At 43.4% G+C, this 19,188-nt stretch overlaps 1 protein-coding gene across 5 annotated transcripts in view; it reads right to left on the bottom strand.

Moving 5' to 3' along the window:
• Positions 1-8,097: 8,097 nt before the first annotated feature.
• Positions 8,098-19,188, bottom strand: part of CARM1 (coactivator associated arginine methyltransferase 1) — an 82,209-nt gene continuing 71,118 nt past the window's right edge. For 2 of the 5 annotated variants that reach the window (XM_089656344.1, XM_089656345.1), the window contains exons 15-16: positions 17,054-17,122; positions 15,921-16,949 (exon numbers count right to left, since the gene is read on the bottom strand). In XM_089656344.1, the coding sequence (XP_089512470.1) occupies positions 16,813-16,949; positions 17,054-17,122 (206 nt within the window). In that variant the 3' untranslated portion in view covers positions 15,921-16,812. Of the gene's footprint in view, positions 9,030-15,920; positions 16,950-17,053; positions 17,123-19,188 lie in introns of those variants that run through there. The other 3 variants (XM_089656343.1, XM_089656347.1, XM_089656346.1) reach the window with 3 other exon arrangements.

The raw sequence follows: 19,188 nt of genomic DNA, 5'->3' as shown, positions 1-19,188 counted from the left end.
CTTCTATGAAATCTATACTTGGCGTAACTGTTCCAATACGGGGGGGGGGGGGGGGGGGCGGCACTAATAGCAGCATTTCTTTGACTGCACCAGATCTGTGCACCTGCTACCATACATAGACTGCTGAATTCCCACTTTCCCTGGTGGTTCTGTTCATCCAGGCACTCCAGTACCTGAGGCTGAGATAAAAAAAAAAAAAAAAAAATTGTAGGCAGGCTCTTTGTTGCAGAAGAGGTGTTTCTTCTACCAATAAATTACACCTACCTGGCTGTGTTGTGCCCTGTAAAATGTACATGGAGATCAACAGCTGTTTACATTCCAGCATGGCGCTCGTGGGCCGGGCTGACTGCACTCGTGGGCTGGCACAGAAGTGACACTATGCCTCTCCAACCACTCAAGATGGCTAAAGACCGGCACCTGGAACAGGCCAGAGACGATGCCAGCATGGCGCCTTGCAGACTTCAGGCCATTGGAACTAAAGTTAGTTAGAACAAGTATCGCAGGCCACGTGTACTTCAATGGTTCCATCCTCGTCCTGTTAATGACTTCCAACTACTGGGGAAAACCAGGAGGCTAGTTTTTTTTTAACAGGAGCTCAGCAGTGGCAGCCTGTTTTTTTTTTCTTTCTTTAAAGTGATTGTAAATGTATTTTTTTTTTCTTATTAAAATAACAAACATGTTATACTTACCTGCTGTGTGCGGTGGTTTTGCACAGAGCAGCCCCAATCCTCCTCGGGTCTTCCGCCAGTGCTACTTGCCCCTCCCACCAATTGTCCCCACAGCAAGCAATTTGCTATAGGGGCTCCCAAGCCACTACTGTGTCCAGTCACACAAAGCCACCCCCAACTCTTTCCTCGTTGGCTCACTGTGATTGACAGTAACAGGAGGCAGAGAGACCCGGGACAGGCAAGGCTCACGTGCAAATCATGGCATTGGGTTCAGGCAAGTATAGGGGGTGGCTGAAGGGGGAGCTGCACACTTTTTTTTTTTTTTATTTCTTTGTCATCTTCATGCCTTACAACCACTTAAGGGTTGTAATATTTTCTCTAAAGCACTTCTATGGTCAAAACTTATATAAATCTCCACCTTACATATCAATTTTCTAGCCTAAATCTGAACAATACTGAATTTTGTAAACTTACTTTGTGGAGATTTACTTCCTTGAATTCTGTGATGTGTAGTCACTGCGCCCTGCGAGTAGTAACTGCTGCGCCACCCATTTCAGAGCCCACCTGCTGGGCTAGGAGGTGGAGTCAGTATAGGAATCAATGCTTGCAGGTAGCAAGGTACGATGGGATACATAGTCCGTAAAAACAGTAAACATCAGAGAAGCAGCAATGCATGCATTGAATGCAGGAATTGTAAAGAGACCACTAGCAGACAGACAGCAATCACACTGTAAATTTTTTTTAAGATTGTATCATTATAAAACATCATATTTGTTACTATTACAATGCTGATCTAAAATGAATGCATATTCTGTGACTATGGATCTCCTTTAACCACCCAAGTCCCTGGTGCAATTTTAAAGGGGCACACAGGGACAGCAGGGGTTTGTCCCGGCTCCATTTTAAAATGGCACTTGGACTTGGTGACTCCTGTGGGTGCCAGCAGCCTTTAAAACTGGAACCTTCTGGCATCCATAAAAGGTATAATGTATGGAACCTGGACAAGCTGGCTGTACCTTTCTTTTCCTGTGAAAGTCACATCTCCCATTTGCACAGGCAGGACAGGGGCATATTAGCAAGAAATTCTCCCCATAGGGGTCACAGACAGAAAAAAAAAAAAAATATATATATACACTGTATATCTCTTTCACACCTCCACTGAAATGTTTAGAAGTAGAAACCTCACCGCTTTTCTGGAGCTTAAGTGGTAGTAAAGTCTTGCTCATATTTTAAAAAAAAAAATGGGCCTCCCTGCAGGTTTGTCATAATGTATGACCGTGAACTGCATACCAGTACATTATGACAGACTTCCCTACAACCAGAGCCATCCAGGGCTGTCACAGCTCTCCCCGGAGCTTCCATATTCACCTGGTCTTCTTTACAAATCTTCTGCCAGGCCATGGTGACATCACTCCTATACATGTGCACAGGAGTCACAGAGCCATAAATGTGGTCTGAGCTGTGCATGAGCAGTTCAGATCATGTAACTTGTTGCCAGGTAGGGGGGTATATACAGTGGGTATTTATTGAACATATCACCATTTTTCTGAGTAAATATATTTCTAAAAGGTATAGTATTAAATCAAATGGGGCACCACTCTAAAACCAAAAAAAACCCCTCTAAAACCAAAAAAAGCTCTAAAACCAAAAATAAAAAGTAAACAAACAAAAAAAACAAAAAAAGCTGCTACCCATTTTTTTAAATAAATACCAATCGGTGAAAAACATATCACAAATACACCAAAGTGCTAATATCGTTAAATGCTAAACATTTATCTAAATAATAGCCAAGAAATACATCAACAGGTTTCATAAAATGAAAGGTGTCCGTAAATAGCAGTCCATCCACTGATTTTTTTTTCATCCACTTGTGTGCCCGACACCTGTGTGATTTCCACTTGCTGCTGATTCACCACCATGTGCATTAAAATTAAATGCTTACCAGATCCATAATAGTTCATGCAAATCCCAAAATCTAGAAGGAAGCAAATGCCACCAGGACCTTTTTCCGCATGAACCAGTATATCAATACACACACACACACTCAAAAACCAAAGATGCTTCCCATAGTATAGCAAATTTTATTAAGTGTGCAAAAGTTAAATGATAAAAATACACTCACATTTTAAAGTGCCACTCCCGGGACTTACACAGCAGTGTGGCTGGCCGTACTGCCGCTCCAACAATCAGCCGGAGTACACTCCACAGGCTGAAACCAAGCCACTGGAAGTGATGTATTCAGGGCCCAGATATGAGGGGTGAGCACCTAAGGGTGCTATTGACATGACATTTTCACCACATCTCTGTAATAATCCATACATATAAAGAAACCAAAACAAAGTCTGAAGTTAAGTTATGTGTAATAAAATGGAATGACACAGGGAAAAAGTATTGAACACATGTACACACATTGAACAGTTGAATTAGTGCAGCGCCGAGTAGCAAAAAGAGGCCTGGTCATTAAGGGGGGTAAATCCTCAGGAGGGCAAGTGGTTAAAGTTTGCTGCACAACATTTAGACATCCCTGTGAAATACTGGGAGAACATAGTCTGGTCAGATGAGACCAAAATTGAACTCTTTGGATGCCATAATACACACGTTTGGAGGTCAAATGGCACTGCACATCACTCCACAAACACCCCAATACCAACAGTGAAGACTGGAGGTGGGAACATCATGGTGTGGGGCTTTTTCAGCATACGGTACTGACAAACTTCGTATCATTGAAGAAAGGATGGATGGAAAAATGTACCAAGACATTCTTGATAAAAATCTGCTGCCATCTACCAGGATGATGAAGATGAAGCGAGAGTGGACATTTCAGCAAGACAATGATCCAAGGTCGCTCTCAATTGGTTTCAAAGAAAGAAAATAAAGCTGCTAGAATGGCCCAGCCAATCACCAGAACTAAAGATCAAAGTTCATAGAAAAGGGCCACAGAACCTTCAAGATTTGAAGGCTGAGTGGAAGAATGGGCCAAATCACACCTGAGCAATGCATGCAACTAGTTTCTCCATACAGGAGGTGTCTTGAAGCTGTCATTACCAACAAAAGATTTTGTAAGCATTAAACAAATTTCAGTGAACGTATTCAATACTTTTTCCCTGTGTCATTCCCTTTTACTACACAACAATTTCTGAACGTATTTGTTTGCTTTCTTTGCTTCTTGGGGCAGCACAGTGGCTAAATGGTTAGCATCTCCGCCTGGCAGTACTCGGGTCGCTGGTTCGAATCCCAACCATGGCACCACCTGCCTGGAGTTTGCATGTTCTCCCTGTGACTGCATGGGTTTCCTCCCACACGCCAAAGACATGCTGGTAGGTTAATTGGCTCCTGTCTAAATTGTCCCTAGTAGGTGTATGTATGAATGTGAGTTAGGGACCTTAGATTGTACGCCCCTTGAGGGTTAGGGACTGATGTGAATGATATATATATATATATATATATATATATATATATATATAGTGCTGCGTAAATTGACGGCGCTATATAAGCACCTGAAATAAATAATGTATGGATTGTGTGGGTTTTTACCACCATGGAGAAAATTACATGTCAATAGCACCTTTAGAAAGATATTTACCGAGAAAACCGGTGACGTGTTCAATACTCAACCCAGAGTGTGTATTTACAAAAAAAAAAAAAACATTGCCTGCCTGTCAATAGTTTTTGCTATTCTTGACTTTACTACCCCTTTAATATGTATGTAAACCCTAACAACACATTCCTGGTACCATTGCAAGTATTTTGTTATATTTAATAAACGTAACATCTGTCAGAAATTCAGAGCTGTCCCATGTCCTCTGCACACTTCTTGTGGTGGAAAATAACTAGGACGACTTTTTCAGCTTTCGACAAAATAGTTAGAATGCATGGTGTAGAGATATAAGTGGTTGGTGTCAGCCCTGCCCAGTGCCTTTTGCTAAAATACTCAGTACACATCAGGACATAGGAGCTGCATGCATTTCTGGCAGATAAACAGGTATTTTTCTGTACGCAAAGAGCCTTTAAAAGGCTGGGGGGATATGCATTTACATTCAGCATTTTCCCCTTTTGAGAAGTGACAGCAAACTGTTCAGAGCCCTGAGCCTGCATTTCTGAATGTTATCATAACATGCAGCCAAACACATTCTGACACGGTGGGATTACACATGGGCACGTCAGAACTACCTGATAGACTCTAAGGGCAATGTAACACAGTTTAGATGTCACCTCTGAAAAGGACAACAGACCAGTGAAAAATACATTAAATGATAAAAGGTGAAGAGGGGGTCCACTGCTGATCTCTCAGCACATTTCCTTGGAAGAAAACATAAAAAAAAAATACAAAGCTGGCCAACATAAAAGAACACAAATCACAAAGGATATGTTTACTATATATGTTAGTGGTGCACCGAAATGAGAATACTGGTGCCGAAACCAAAAATTCAGAATGCACTTAGCCGAAAACTGAAATGCGCAGTTTTTAAAAATGAATATTTTTTGGAAAAAAATACACAGATTAGAAAAAACCAACATATACCCTAGTTTTTGTAAAGTATGAAAGAGGATGTTACGTCGAGTAAATAGGTACCCAACATGTCACGCTTTAAAATTGCGGACGCTCGTGGAATGGCGTGAAACTGCGGCATTTACAAATCTCCATGAGTGATGCTTTAAAAAGGTCTACAGGTTAGCAGTGTGACGTTACAGAGGAGGTCTAGTGTGAGAATTATTGCTCTTGCTCTGATGTTTGTGGCAATACCTCACGTGGGTTTGAACACCATTTACATATGTGGGCATGGCCTACATATGCGTTCACCACTACATGCAAGCACGGGGAGACGGGGGCACTTTTTTAATTTTTTGTACTGTCCCTTTCAAAAAAATTTTTAAAGTTTAATCACCTTTATTCCTATCACACGGAATGCATGCATCCCATGTGATAGAAATAATTAGTGACAGGTCCTCTTTATGGAGAGATATGGGGTCAATAAGACCCCACATCTCTCCTCTGCAATGTAAAGCATTAGATCCAAAAAAAAAAAAAAAAGGCCAGAACGGGAAGTGAGATCGCTCCAGTCCTCCAAGGGCATAGAGATGAGTGGTGGCCATCTTTCCTTCACTCATCTCTATGCCCAGCGCTGACATCGATGGTTTCTCAGGTAAGGCGAGGGGCGGTGTTTTTTCAGCACCTGTATTGGTGCTTTTTTTGGGATGTTTTGGCCAACGAAATTTCAGTGCATCCCTAAAATATATAAATGTGTGTGTAAATAAATAAAAAGCCCACCCTCACAGGAACACAGATGCCTTCTTCAGGGTTCACATCCATGGACCGAAGTTTTCTGTACCTGTGTAGCAAGTGTCACAAGACCTGATTAAAGGCACAGCCCCATTCATGCCTGCGGCTGAGTTCAGCCAATTCCACCCAATGAGCACCACACGACTCATCAAATTCCAATTGAAGAAGGTGGGTGGAAAATTGTCAGCCAAACAGCAATTGCCACCAATCAGATGCAGTCATTGTTCAGAGAGCCACTGGTGGCAGCTGTGTAAATACAATGGCAGGCACTTGAGAAAGGAAATCAATGCATCTATGGTAGGCCTTGCTGTGCCCATAGAGCTAGAGAAGTGTAAATAATGGAAAAAACAATCTGGTAGTGAATAGCTGCCATTGCAGATCTCCAAAGTTTTCCATATCGCAATCTTTGGCTTCCATACCGAGACACTGCTCTGGTGCAAACCTGCAGATTACAAAGCTGGAGCTCCACAGATTTGTTGCAGGTGAAGCAGAAACAGGCAGCTAGGCAACTGGTATTTTTACAGGCAAGACCAACAATGGCAGCCTCCATCTTACCTCAATACAGATGTCCTTGAATATGAATTCTCGGTAAGCCACAAATTTCTTAAAAGTCTAACTAAAAAGGCAAAAAACTCTTTTTTCATTGTTGGATAGAGGTGGAGGGTTCTAGCCCCAGTCAGGTTGGTTTTTGGCCATCTGTGTCCCATTGGGGAATTTCCTTTCACTTCCTGTCCGATAGACAAAACAGGAAGTGAGAGAGAACACCTTCCTTCAAAATGAGGGAATTCCAGCTGCCAACAGATCTAGTATCTCCATATATCTATACCTATAATTTTTTTTTTTTTTTTTAAAGTGCTCTTAAACTATTTCCTCACTTTTTCAAACTTAAAAATGTAAATATTTTAACCTTATCAAAAGGGCCACAACATTCTATAAATCTATATATATGAGGAAATGTTACTCAGGACCCACATTCAAATGTCTAGATCAGCCATTCTCAACCAGTGGACCTTCAGAGGTTGAGCTGTGGCTCCCATCTGCCGGTGTCGGCCTATCTCCAGAGCCAACACCAAGTGGCAGGTCAATCCACATGACACCAATGACCTTAGGTCATTCTGCCCATTGACCACCAGTGGAAGGGGCATTTTCATGCGGAGCACCAATGAATTGATTTAAAAGTATAACTAAAGGCAAAACCTTTTTTTTTTTTTAAGTTTTGGATAGATGGGAGATGGATTAGATCACCTGTCAGTTTTTATTGCTGTGTCCCCATTAGGGAGATTCACCCTCCTTATTTGTCCTATTTACCATTATCATGGAAAGTAAACAAAAATCTAAAATTAAGGGTTGTCCCCTCAAAAGTAACAGAGGGGAATTCTTCCAATGGGGACACTATTTTTTAGTGACCTGGGGGTCCCCAAGGAAGTCCAATAATTTTCAGAGATTTCCTTTCACATCCTGTTTGGCTATGGGACAGGAAGGGAAGGGAAATTTCCTCAATGGGACACAGATGATTAGAACCCTCCCTTACTCTATCCAAAATGAAAAAAGTCTACAGTTCTACTTTAAGTAGAAGTTCCTCAAGACCTGAAAATATTTGGGGGGAAATGGTTAAGACTAGCCTAGACATTTGGTCACGGCCTCTCTGGTGAAGCACGAGGCTGGCATTCGGATTTGTTTGCTCCTCCTTTTCACCAAAGAGCACAAGATCAAACGCCTAGGGTTCTAGTTACATCAAAACACCGGAGGCAGCAGGTGTTTTGAAATCGGTATTTCTGCCCTTCTGTTCTTCATCCAAGCAACAGGGGGGGGGGGGGGGGGTTGGGGGGGATTCTCCAAGTTTAGTAAATGACCCCCGGTGTTCAATCTAAACAGATGTTCACATAAAAGGCATATAATAATAAGATAACTAGTAGCAATGCTAGTTTAATTCTAGCTATATCATGACCAGGACAAATGAGAATCTTTAGACATCCCCTCCCTCCTAGATTGTAAGCTCCAAGGAGCAGGTCCTCCTTGGCTGACCTGTATTGTTGCTGTATTGTCTCCCATTATATTGTAAAGTGCTGAGCAAACTGTTGGCGCTATATAAATCCTGTATAATAATAAAAACACCATGTACCAAAACAACCAAGAACACGACACCTGAAAAAAAAAAATCCCTCCCAACTTTATTGAACACTACAGGCAGAGTTAAGAACAGCAGCTGTGTTAGCAATGGTTTCCTATGCGTCTTTCGACATTACCTCTGAAAATCCATCTTAAAAACGACAGTCTGCCATCAGAGGACAGAGACAAAATGAGAGGTTACTAAGAACGGGATCTTTGCATGGCAAAATTTAATTCCTTTGGGGAAGGGGCCAAAAAACAAAACAAAACAAAAAAAAAAAAAAAAAAACAGAAGAAAAAAAACAAAAACAAAAAACCTAATTGGAGGAGGGCAATGAAAAAAATTCTAAGCAGAGAGTTAAAAGGGAGCGCTAGTATAGCCACATAGCCCTAATACTATAGGAAATCTCTGCAGAGAGCGAGCATTTCAAAATGAAAAATGATAAAAAGGACGGACACATTCAGAACATGCTCTAACCACTTTGCAAGAAAGCGATATTAAAAAAACAAAAAAAAAACAAAAAAACAAAACAAAAAAAAAAACAAAAACCAGAGGTAGGAGAATGGGAGATGTTGAGGAGATAAAGTCCAGCTTAACGGAATCTGACAACAACACAGACTGTCCGAGTCCAGCAAATTATTCACATTTACATCTGCACATCCTAGCCCTCCATCTGTGGATATGCAACAGAGTCCAGCCACCTGCACAGTAAAAAAAAAAGAAAAAAAAAAAAAAACGAACAGGTACCACCCGGCCACCACCTCTGGAGAGCCAGGCATGGCTTAGTGCTTTGTACATTAAACTGAGCTTACAGTTTACGATTTTCTCTTCAATATCCATTCCCGACCAGCTAACGGTCGTCCAGCATTTGATAATCCAGCGGCCTCTGTTTTTCTGCAACCTCACCGATACCCAGCCTTTAGGAAACGGAACACAGGGGAGACTTAAAGGCCGCAGAGGGTTAAGTCACCTGTAATAGATGTGTTTTTGAGAACTGTCAAATGTGTTCAAAATACTGACTTCTTCAGGATCAGGCAACTGCCCTGTCTGCTGAGGAGGACAAGTGGCAGCACGCCGGTGACGGCACTATTCCATCTAAATAGCTGAATTGGCATTATCTCAAACAGAAACCCAAACAGCAAAGCAGAGCCCTTGTAGCTAGGAAGGGGAGGGTGGCCATAATCGGGGAAGGTAGAAAAGCCCCTTGATCTGATATTTCTCTCTCTGAAAAGGATTGGTACACACTCCCTGGTCTAGTCTAAACATTTGTGATAGGTGAGGTCTCTACATCAGTAATTCAGGATAAAAGGACATGGATGATAAATTTACATTACATTCAAAACTTGCATTTCATATTTCTTAGAATAAAAAAAAAAAAAAAAAAAATTAAAAAAGATGACTTTATAAATAACTTACACATACCTGTCACCTTTGCACACAGAGGCAGCCTATTTAAAGCTTAATTACATTTGTTTGTTTTTTTACATTACTGGTATTGCAGGCAGAGCAGCAAAATGACTGGCACTGGATAAAGTACTCATTGGCTATATATATATATATATATATATATATATATATATATATATATATATATATATATATATAGCACAGTTGTGCCTATACAGGCCTCTTAAAGTCCAACTCCAGCCCAAAACCAATTTTGTTTCTTCTTGTAGACTTTAGCAGAGTCAATGCTTCTGTCCAGCTTGTATTGCTGCCTGTGACTCCTTTAGGGAATGTGCTGCTGTTGCGGGGGCAAGAAGTTACAAGTAATCGGGACTGGCTGTCAGCGAACCAGGAAGCCGCCAACAACGATCACCTGTCAGAGGTTCTAACCATTTCCCGTTTCACCGAGAACACGGTTTTGTTGCAGTCTGTGACCCCTCTGGAGAAATTTCAAATTGCTTCCTGTCCCGAGAGGAGCCATTCTCTCTGAGGACACAGACTGGAAGTTTAATCTCACTTTCTGCCACTGTGACAGCAGGACAAGAAATTAGGTGGTTGTTGTCACCGAAACAGGAAGACACAGACAGCAATTACATGACTGAGGCCCTAAAGCAAGCCATATATTAAGCTATTTTCTTTCCTGCAACCCTGGGTCACAGGAAAGAAAACTGCTCAATTCCCCCCATCAACACATTCAGTGTTGATGGGGGAATCTCTCACGCGGAGATTTTGTATTCTGACAGTGAGAGGTTTCCCAGTCTGATCGATGCTGGCTGCTATAGCTGCCAGCAGTGAACGAATGAAAAAGACAGGTTGATTGTACTGTAGTCAAATTGATTGACTTCAGCACAATGAAATGGCCCATACATCGATTGAACTTCAGCCGGTCCCTGCCGAATTTCCATTCATCTATGGCAGGGGTGTCAAACTGGCGTCCCTCCAGCTGTTGAGAAACTACAAATCCCATCATGCCTCTGCCTTTGAAAGTCACGCTTGTAATTATTCCTTCTGTACTGAAATGTATTGTAATTGTACTGTCTCCCCAAACTGTTGGCGCTATATAAATCCTGTATAATAATAATAATGTCAATCTTGCAATGCCTCATGGGACTTGTAGTTTGGCAACAGCTGGAGGGCCGCCAGTTTGACACCCTTGCTCTATGGCCAGGCTTAAGCCTTTATTTACCAAAACAGTAATTTGTCGCAGTCTGCGACCTCTCAAGAGATTTAAAATTGCTTCCTGTTCTCAGAGGAAGTGGGAAACAATCTCTGAATAGGGAGGCAGAATGCAGGAAAAAAAAAAAACCAAAAAAAAACCTGAGAGGTTCTCTCTCTATGTATACTTTTTTGCAGGAGTTGGGCTTTATGTGTTCAATGGAATATGCCCAGCTTGCTTGCTACCAAGGAGTAATCTACAGTTGATGCGAAGCTGGCAGACCGCAGGCCATTGCATCCACAGTTCCTCCATAACTAAACATATTCCACCGTCTATATGGGTTCATTCTGAGAGCCAATAAAAGCATAAAGGTACAAGACAGATGCAATTTTGCTGCCCGATGCTACAACACCATGTGCAATAGAACGATTAATTCATTGTATTACTTCAAAAGGAAGGTGACATCACTCTGGCCATATGACAGCTTTCCATCCAGTGCAAATCCCAGCATGCCAATTCTCAGCTGAGCTCACCACTAAGACAGCTCAATCAAGTGGGAGCCGACAGGGTATTACATTGCACGTTATACAGATTCCTTGCAGACTAGTCTCCAGCCATGACTTCGCTGGTATAGAAAGCTCTCATGTGAACTCATCCTGAAAGCAAACCTGTGCTGTAAGATACACAGGCTGCAACTGCTGACCTCTCCTTGGGAAAATGCAAACTGCTTGATTGTCGTGTTAACACAAATGTATTAATATGGAATCATTGTTCTGGGTGAAAGTTTGTCCTAGATTACTCTATGAACACTAAACAACCAGGTATAGCACCCTGTCTGAATTTTGTGTGTGCTCCAATTGTCCCGAAATCAGCATTTACCAGTGACACCATGTGCCATCGACCTCGTCACTGTGAAATGCTTTGCCTGTGCTCTGATGCTGTGAGCGCAGACAGAAGTCACACATGGATCCGTGCATTTATCATATGTTACATGACTGTTTAATGTTTAGAAGAGGAATTCTAGGCTGAATTTACCTTCTTCCTTCACTTACTATTTTGTTTGTTTCAGGTCAGTGGAAAAATGATTGAAGCCAAAGAATCCATGTAACAGCTAGGCTTTCAGCAAGTTCAGAGGTCAGCAATGACAGCCTATATATTTCTAAGTCCAGGTTTCCTTTAGATAAATCTGTAGTACAAAGCATAAAATGTAAAGAAACACTTTGGGGGAGATTTTCGAAAACTGGAGCGTGCAAAATCTGATACAGCTCTGCATAGAAACCAGCTTCCAGGTTTTATTGTTAACCCCTTGGCGCCGGCGCCTCCCGGCCCTTTAAGGGTTTCAGAAGCTGGGAGGGGTTTTAAGGTCATGTGACTGCCGTGATTTGCAGTCACATGATCGGGAAAGGTCCTGATCGAAAGAGGAGATCGGGACCTTTCCGTGAGTACCGGACATGTATGCTGTGAGCACGCTCTCAGCACATATGTTTTTTTGTTAATTGCACGCAAATGTGCGGCCGCTTGGCATCAAGGCCCAGACGTCAGGAGGCAGCACATTTGAGTGCGGCCGGCGTGAAGAGGTTAAAGTTCACCTTTTGTAACATGTTACACTCATATTTAGGGTGTAACATGTTACACATGCACCAGCCATGAACCCCACATATCTCCATTTTTACAGCTACCGGGGATCTTCTCCACCCGCTGGCTGTCACACTCTAAAAAAACAACAAAAAAAACGTTTTTCATTCACAGTATAGTTGAGCGCTCTAGTTAGTTCATTGAGCTTCTTGTCATTGTGTACCTGTCAGCCCATATTGGAGATACAGGCAGACAGCCACACAGACAGTCTTCAGGGCCGTGGCTTTACACCTATGATCTGCTGATAGTGGGTGCAATGCTTTACAGGATCCCAACTAAAAAAAAAAAATGCCTATTTTTTTTTACTTGCACAAAAAGGGCATTTATTATTTTTTTTGTAAAGGTGAACTTATCCTTTAAAGCTTAACTGAACAAGCTGAAGTGCTCCAGTTTTAGTAAATTCCCCCTCATTGAAAGGAAAAGGTATAGCAGCATTTAACTTTTTAAGGTGGTTTGTAATAAGAAGATACCTCTCCCGGGAGCACAGCCACTACATGTTCTGTATCTGTGGAAATTCCGGTCAGCCCCTACCTACAAATCTCACCAGAGCTCCTTATTGCACAGTAAGAGGACATGAGCCGTCCCAAGCATGCAGGAGATTTGCAGTGCTGCTTTAACTGTGTTAGCATGAAAATACCAGAGAAAGGCCGGCTCGTATTGTAGTTTTAAACATGGGCTGCATAGGGGACACAGTGGACTCTCAGCACTGGAGAGCGTGTATATGTGCAGAGAGATTAGAGTTCAATCAGATGGCTGCTACCTTTACTACAGAAGCTGCATCTAACCCGACCTGTGTGCAGGCAGCCTATAGTGGTTCATGGAGATGCAGCAGCTGCACAGACACAGTCACATGTCAACACATGATCAGTGTGAAGGAGCGGCTGCACAGCTCCAAACACACGATGTTGGGACCGTGCAATCACTCCTGCAGGGCTGTCAAATTTTGACATGCGGCCAATGCACCTGCATCCACCTCTATAGCCTGCCTGCACACAGCCCAGAGCGGATGTAGGCGCAGTAACAAAGCATGTGCGCAGGACAGGTGCCAGCACCTGTCTGAACGACCCCTAGAGAGCACCAAAACCAACTGCTAGAAATGTGCAAAATCTATTTAAAGTAGTACTTCCAGGGACACTGAACTATTTATACACCCTTAACAAGCAGAAAATAAAATACAAAGCCCAACTGAACTTTCAGTTTCAACCAGTTACAAACATTCCAGGCTCATCACAAAAAAAGTCCTAACACTTTGTTTTCTTCAGAAAGCAGCCGCAATGTCAGCAGAAAAGCAAATTCCCTGCTAGCATGCTACAGAGAAGGACCCTTGCTCTCTTCAGAGGTCTGATGTGTACTTTGGTGCATCAGAGCAGTCACTGCGCCCACCCAGAGAGACCACTGCCCCCACCCAGAGAGACCACTGCCCCCATCCAGAGAGACCACTGCCCCCACCCAGAGAGACCACTGCCCCCACCCAGAGAGACCACTGCGCCCACCCAGAGAGACCACTGCGCCCACCCAGAGAGACCACTGCGCCCACCCAGAGAGACCACTGCGCCCACCCAGAGAGACCACTGCGCCCACCCAGAGAGACCACTGCGCCCACCCAGAGAGCAAGGCTCCTTCTCTGCAGCATGCTGGCGGGAAACAGGTTTTTTTACTCTGGTTGTGACTAATTTTTTAAAGAAAACAGACGCCTTTTATTTTGATGCACTTAGACTGTATTTAGCAAATTGAATGGAAAGCTCATGTGGACTTAAGGGCTGTTTCACATATAGTGCCGTGAGAGGCGTTTTACTGCATAATAAAATGCCTGTCACTGCAAGGACACACAGAAAACAATTGTTTCCTGTGTGTCCCATTCGCATTGCAATGCAGCCCAGTGCTGCGCTGCAGTGTGCTGTGATAAAATACAGAAATGCTGCCTTTTATCACTGTACAGAATCGCATGGCGCTGCTGTACAGTGCCATGAATGAAGTGTGTTTTGTACACTTCAAATAAAGTTTGCCAGAAAAAAAAAAAAAAAAAAAAGGAGCTGTGTGATGCATTGTGATGCATTGAATTGTGCACTACACTGCCCCCCCAATGCAGCCAGGATTGGACAGCTGCCAGACAGGTAAATCGCTGTGGCAGCTGTCTGTTCCTGTGTGAACCCAGCCTAGAACAAGCTGTCATGGACCTCTTTAGCGCCAACAGTACAGTTGTTTTACCCTCTTGATGCTGGCTGCACACATATGCGGCAATGTTAAAACAACTTACTGTACTGAGAGCGCACTCCATGCACAATAGCTGGCGGTAATCCATAAGCTCCCAATGCATACTTGTGATCAGGAGCTTTGCAGTTACGTGACCGCTGTGACAGTCAATCACAGCGGTCACATGACCCGAAGGCACGACTCCGCCTCCCAGCTTTTAGACCCCTTAAAGGGCCGGGAGGCAGTCAGCACAAAACGATTAAAGAATATTTACTGTTTGCTAAGAACATGTAAATATTTGCATGTCCAGAGCCTTCCCACACTTTTACTTTAAGGCGTCATGCACAGGGGTGCATTCACCCATACAGCATTAAAACTAGGCATATTTCGGCACTATGGAGCATATAGTCTGCTGGCAGCAGCCTGTCAAAATCAATGTCAGGCTGAAATATACTTCAGTTGTACACATCTGAGCAGGCACCTATGCAAAACGGGGACTTTCTATATTCGGAGCATACGTCCCTGAACCGGTGTGTGCAAAGGAAGCAAATTTCAGCCAGTCGTTGATTCTGACAGGCAGCTGGTTGCTCCTGCGCTTGGGGATGGACTCATTGTAGGCTAGGACCACATCACGAATGTCCTGGAATATGCACACCTTGCTGCCCTCAAAAGACCGGAGAAATCCAAATATACTGAACAGAGAAAGAACAAACAGAGGGCGCACCGGCCTAGTGCATTACCTTAAAAAATGTTTAATAAGAAATAAAAATAGGTATTGTACTCACAGACGACAGTAAAGTCAAAGGCACATCATGAAAGAACAGCTTGGTCAAAACCGCACTATGTGACTGTCCGCATTGGAGAGTGTAGACATCCAATAGGCTAACGCGTTTCATGGCTCTGAGGAAGAGGCAGGTCCTCGAAACGCGTTAGCCTATTGGATGGCTACACTCCCCATTGCGGACTGTCACGTAGCGCGGTTTTGACCAAGCTGTTCTTTCATGATGTGCCTTTGACTTTATGTCGTTTGTGAGTACAATACCTATTTTTATCTTTTATTAAACATGTTTTATGGTAATGCACTAGGCCGGAGCGCCCTCTCTTTGTTCTTTCTCCATTCAGTATATTTGGATCTCCCCGGTTGTATGCACCTCCAGGTGCTGAAATATACCTGTACAGGCAAACGTGCCAGTGTGCATGAGGCCGTCCTGGCACTCCGTAGCCAGACATATCTCCTTCCTTTCAAAGTGTTACTTTGTCTTTTAATACTACAGATAAAATGAAAAAATAAAAAGTGATGTCACCAATTCCTGTTCAAACAACGGATTGCAGTCTTTGACATTAAAAAAATGGCTTCCTCTGCAGTCTGAGGTGACGCAGTACAGCATTTCGCTGACAAAATGTATTTACAATTTTGACGTTTCTCCCAACTCGAAAAAACCTTCAATTTAATTGTACAAGATTAAAAACTGTAATGTCTATATTACAGCAAGAATGACAGGCTCCCTTTTCTTCCAAATTCCCACAACTGATACATAAAGTGAACATGCAAAATGTCTTAACACCAAGGGGCGGAAGGACAGAGACATCGGTTCCAGCGTCCAAACTAAGGACATGGGAAGGAACCACACTTCTGGGGAAGGGGGTGGGGGAGGGGGAGATAGTCAGTTCAGATTTTGCTTCCCAGATAAGACAAGACAGCAGCTGTAAGTAAACAAAAAGAATTCCCTAGCAAGTGATATTTTCACCCCCTTTCCTCGCAGAAACAAGGGCAATATGATTCCTTTGATGAAGCACAGTGCTAATAAAACCTCCTCCTCCGTCACCCGCCCTAATGGTTGTAATACTAATTCACAGCAATGCCCGGGGAAGGGGGCACCCAACAGAACAGTCCACATATGACACCTGTGCAGGCTCAATCCTTGATGCATGATCTGGTTTCCTTGGTAACATAAGCCACTCCCGCCGCTATCATTTTTTTTTTTTTTTTTTTTGGACAATGCTTTTTAGTATTTCTTTAAAAAAAAAAAATGTACAAGTCCATTTTCAAGAAAGCAAAGTGTCTTGCTTTGAGTTATGGTACAAATGGAAGGACAGGGATAACATGGGAAAAACATGGAGCAGAGGAAGGCCGTGAGGATTGGACCGGTGCAAATGTCTGGTAATGGGTTCAGCAGAAAGGGGAGGGGCACAGACACCTTTGCGTCATTTGGTATTCCTGTTGCTGTCAGTTTTGGAGAGAGAGGGGGGACAGGGAAGGGGAGAGAAGAGGGGTTAGGCGGGGCAGGAGCAGCCGAGGTTGCAGGGGAGGAGTGAGCAGTTTTTAGCTCCCATAATGCATTGTGTTGGTGTTGATAGACATGGGAGAAGCCATAGAGATGGCTGGACCACCCATAGTGAACTGGTTGTTGACTGGGTAGTGGCTGGTAACATTGGAACCAGCTTGTCCTGAGGCCGATCCTAGAAGAGAGAAGAGACGAGGAGTTTTTACAATGACTTTTGGAAGGGTTCAACGGCATAGCAGTGCCTAGAGCCAACGCTAAAAGATTGCTGCAGAGACTCACCTTGGACGATGCCTGTACTCATGATGGATCCCATCCTGGAGTGGGTGTGATTAACAATTCCTGTGTTAGCTGAAAGGAAACGGGGGGAGGAGGTGGGAGTGGAAACGGGTGAAGTTAAAGGAAACATCGCCTACACACAATTCTTGGTAGTATTCTAGTATAAGTGAGGGGAATTAGTAAAAAAACAAAATTACAGTTAAAACAAAACAAAATGGTGGTGTTGCCCACAACAGCCAGAATTTACTTGCTATGCACCCACACGAATGTCAGATTGAGACCAGCGGCTGTGTCCAGGGGCAGACTGACAATTTATGGGGCCCCCGGGCAATAGGGGATCATGGGGACCGTGTCCTTGCCCAAACTCAAAAAAGCCTATGAAAAAGGTACCGGGGGCATCTCATGGGGCCCCCTACTGACCACGGGCCCTCAGGCAGTGCCCAAGTTTCCAAATGGTCAGTCCGCCCCTGGCTGTGTCCATGCAGTCACTGCATCCCAACAGACATGGATACGACTGCCTGCACATGGATGTGCGGAATATCTGCATTCCATGTTAAAGACAGACCTTCACGTAGATGTACACCTATGTGAACGACGCCTTCAGGAATCAGCTAAACAACCTGTCATGAACCTAAGAACCATATACTACGGGAAAGGATAAAAAAAACACACACTGGGCCTCATGCATAAAGTGTCTTTGCAGTTCAGCGTTTTTAGGGTAACTTGTTTTGAATTTTTTTTTTCTCAAAGTTTTTTTTTTTTTTTGTATAGCAAATATTTCCTAGATTTGCACCATTTATGAGATCTTCACATCGGCCCCTGCTGTTTGTTATTTTGCATGTGCAGTGCGCTCTGAATTCAGGGTACATCAATACAGAGAGCGATCATAACATGCGTGCGGAAGTGAAGTCACCATGGCCCAACCATTCAAACGACCAGAGAGTGCAAAACCGGAAGGAAGACCAGGTGAAGATGGAAGCAGTGCCCTGCTGAAGGGCTCCCTTTAGGAGGCAAGTCTGTCGTAATGTGCCAGTATGCACTGCTTAGTAGCATATTATAGCATTAACCTGCAGGGGAACATATTTATTTTTAAACGGAGATTACTACTGCTTTAAGCCCTGTGCAGAACTGGATGTGAACTAGGCCGTGGGATACACAAAAAAGCCTGTGGCCCAACAGCGTTTGCCTAAAGAGGAAATAGTTATAAACAAGCATAAAAACGTTTGTTTGCCATTTTGGATACCATTGTGACGGAAGTCACTTTGGGTGAGGGGCCCATGGAACACAGCTCACTTTGGAGAGGTGGGGAGACGCCTGTCTCAGCTCCCCTCATGTGTAAGTCACCCTGTGCCTGTTAGGGGTACAGGGTGACCTGTCCTAATATTGGAGTGGGGGGGCTGGTGATTGTTTTATGCCATGTGGTTGCATCCCATTGTGTGTCTTGCTTTGGAGCAAACTATTATGGGATTTATGTGTGTGTGTATTGGCTTAGTGGGGGGGGGGGGGGGGGGGGGGGTTTCCTGTAGCCCTCCCCCCTGATGGGACTGTCCGCTGGTGTCCGCTGTTGTGTCTCTTGTTACTGGGTGTGGATTGCCCCTCCCTGGGTTATTATGCAGGGAGGGGGGATTGCTCCATTGAATGTATATGTTTTCTATCTGTGTTAAAATAAAGAAGTCTATTTCCTGGTTTTACTTCAAGAGTGGTGTCTGTGGTCGGTGTTCGGACGGGGAAGCAGTATCCAAACGGAAATACCCAAGTGCAGTCGGGGTCCGGTTCCGTTAAAACCATGAAGAAGCGTTAGAACCTCTGCCAGATTTCAATTTCATTTGTGTATCTGTGTATCAGATTTTTTCTTGTCAGATGATAAATATCTTATGTGCCTATGGAGAATTATTTTCTTCCTGTTACAACACCTGTCACCAGAAGAAGGCGCAAGAAATCTCCCTTATTTAGACACAAAAAAAACAGTAAAATTCTGAACACAGGTTTCAATTTTCCTACTCTAGCCTTCTGTAAGTTCACTTGCCAATTTGAAAGCTGTTCTCCAAGACACTTTGATGAATAAGGCTCAATACTGGTGTTAGAGAACATCCCATCCCTTCCCCTCCAAAGGTTCCGGAAGTAAAACCAACAGGTGA

This window comes from Staurois parvus, unplaced genomic scaffold, assembly GCF_062004578.1.
Source record: "Staurois parvus isolate SC_StPar_1 unplaced genomic scaffold, SC_StPar_1.0 ptg000900l, whole genome shotgun sequence".
Lineage (NCBI taxonomy): Eukaryota > Metazoa > Chordata > Amphibia > Anura > Ranidae > Staurois > Staurois parvus.
The sequence above is the reverse complement of the archived record's forward strand: the minus strand, read 5'-3'. Positions and strand labels throughout refer to the sequence as shown.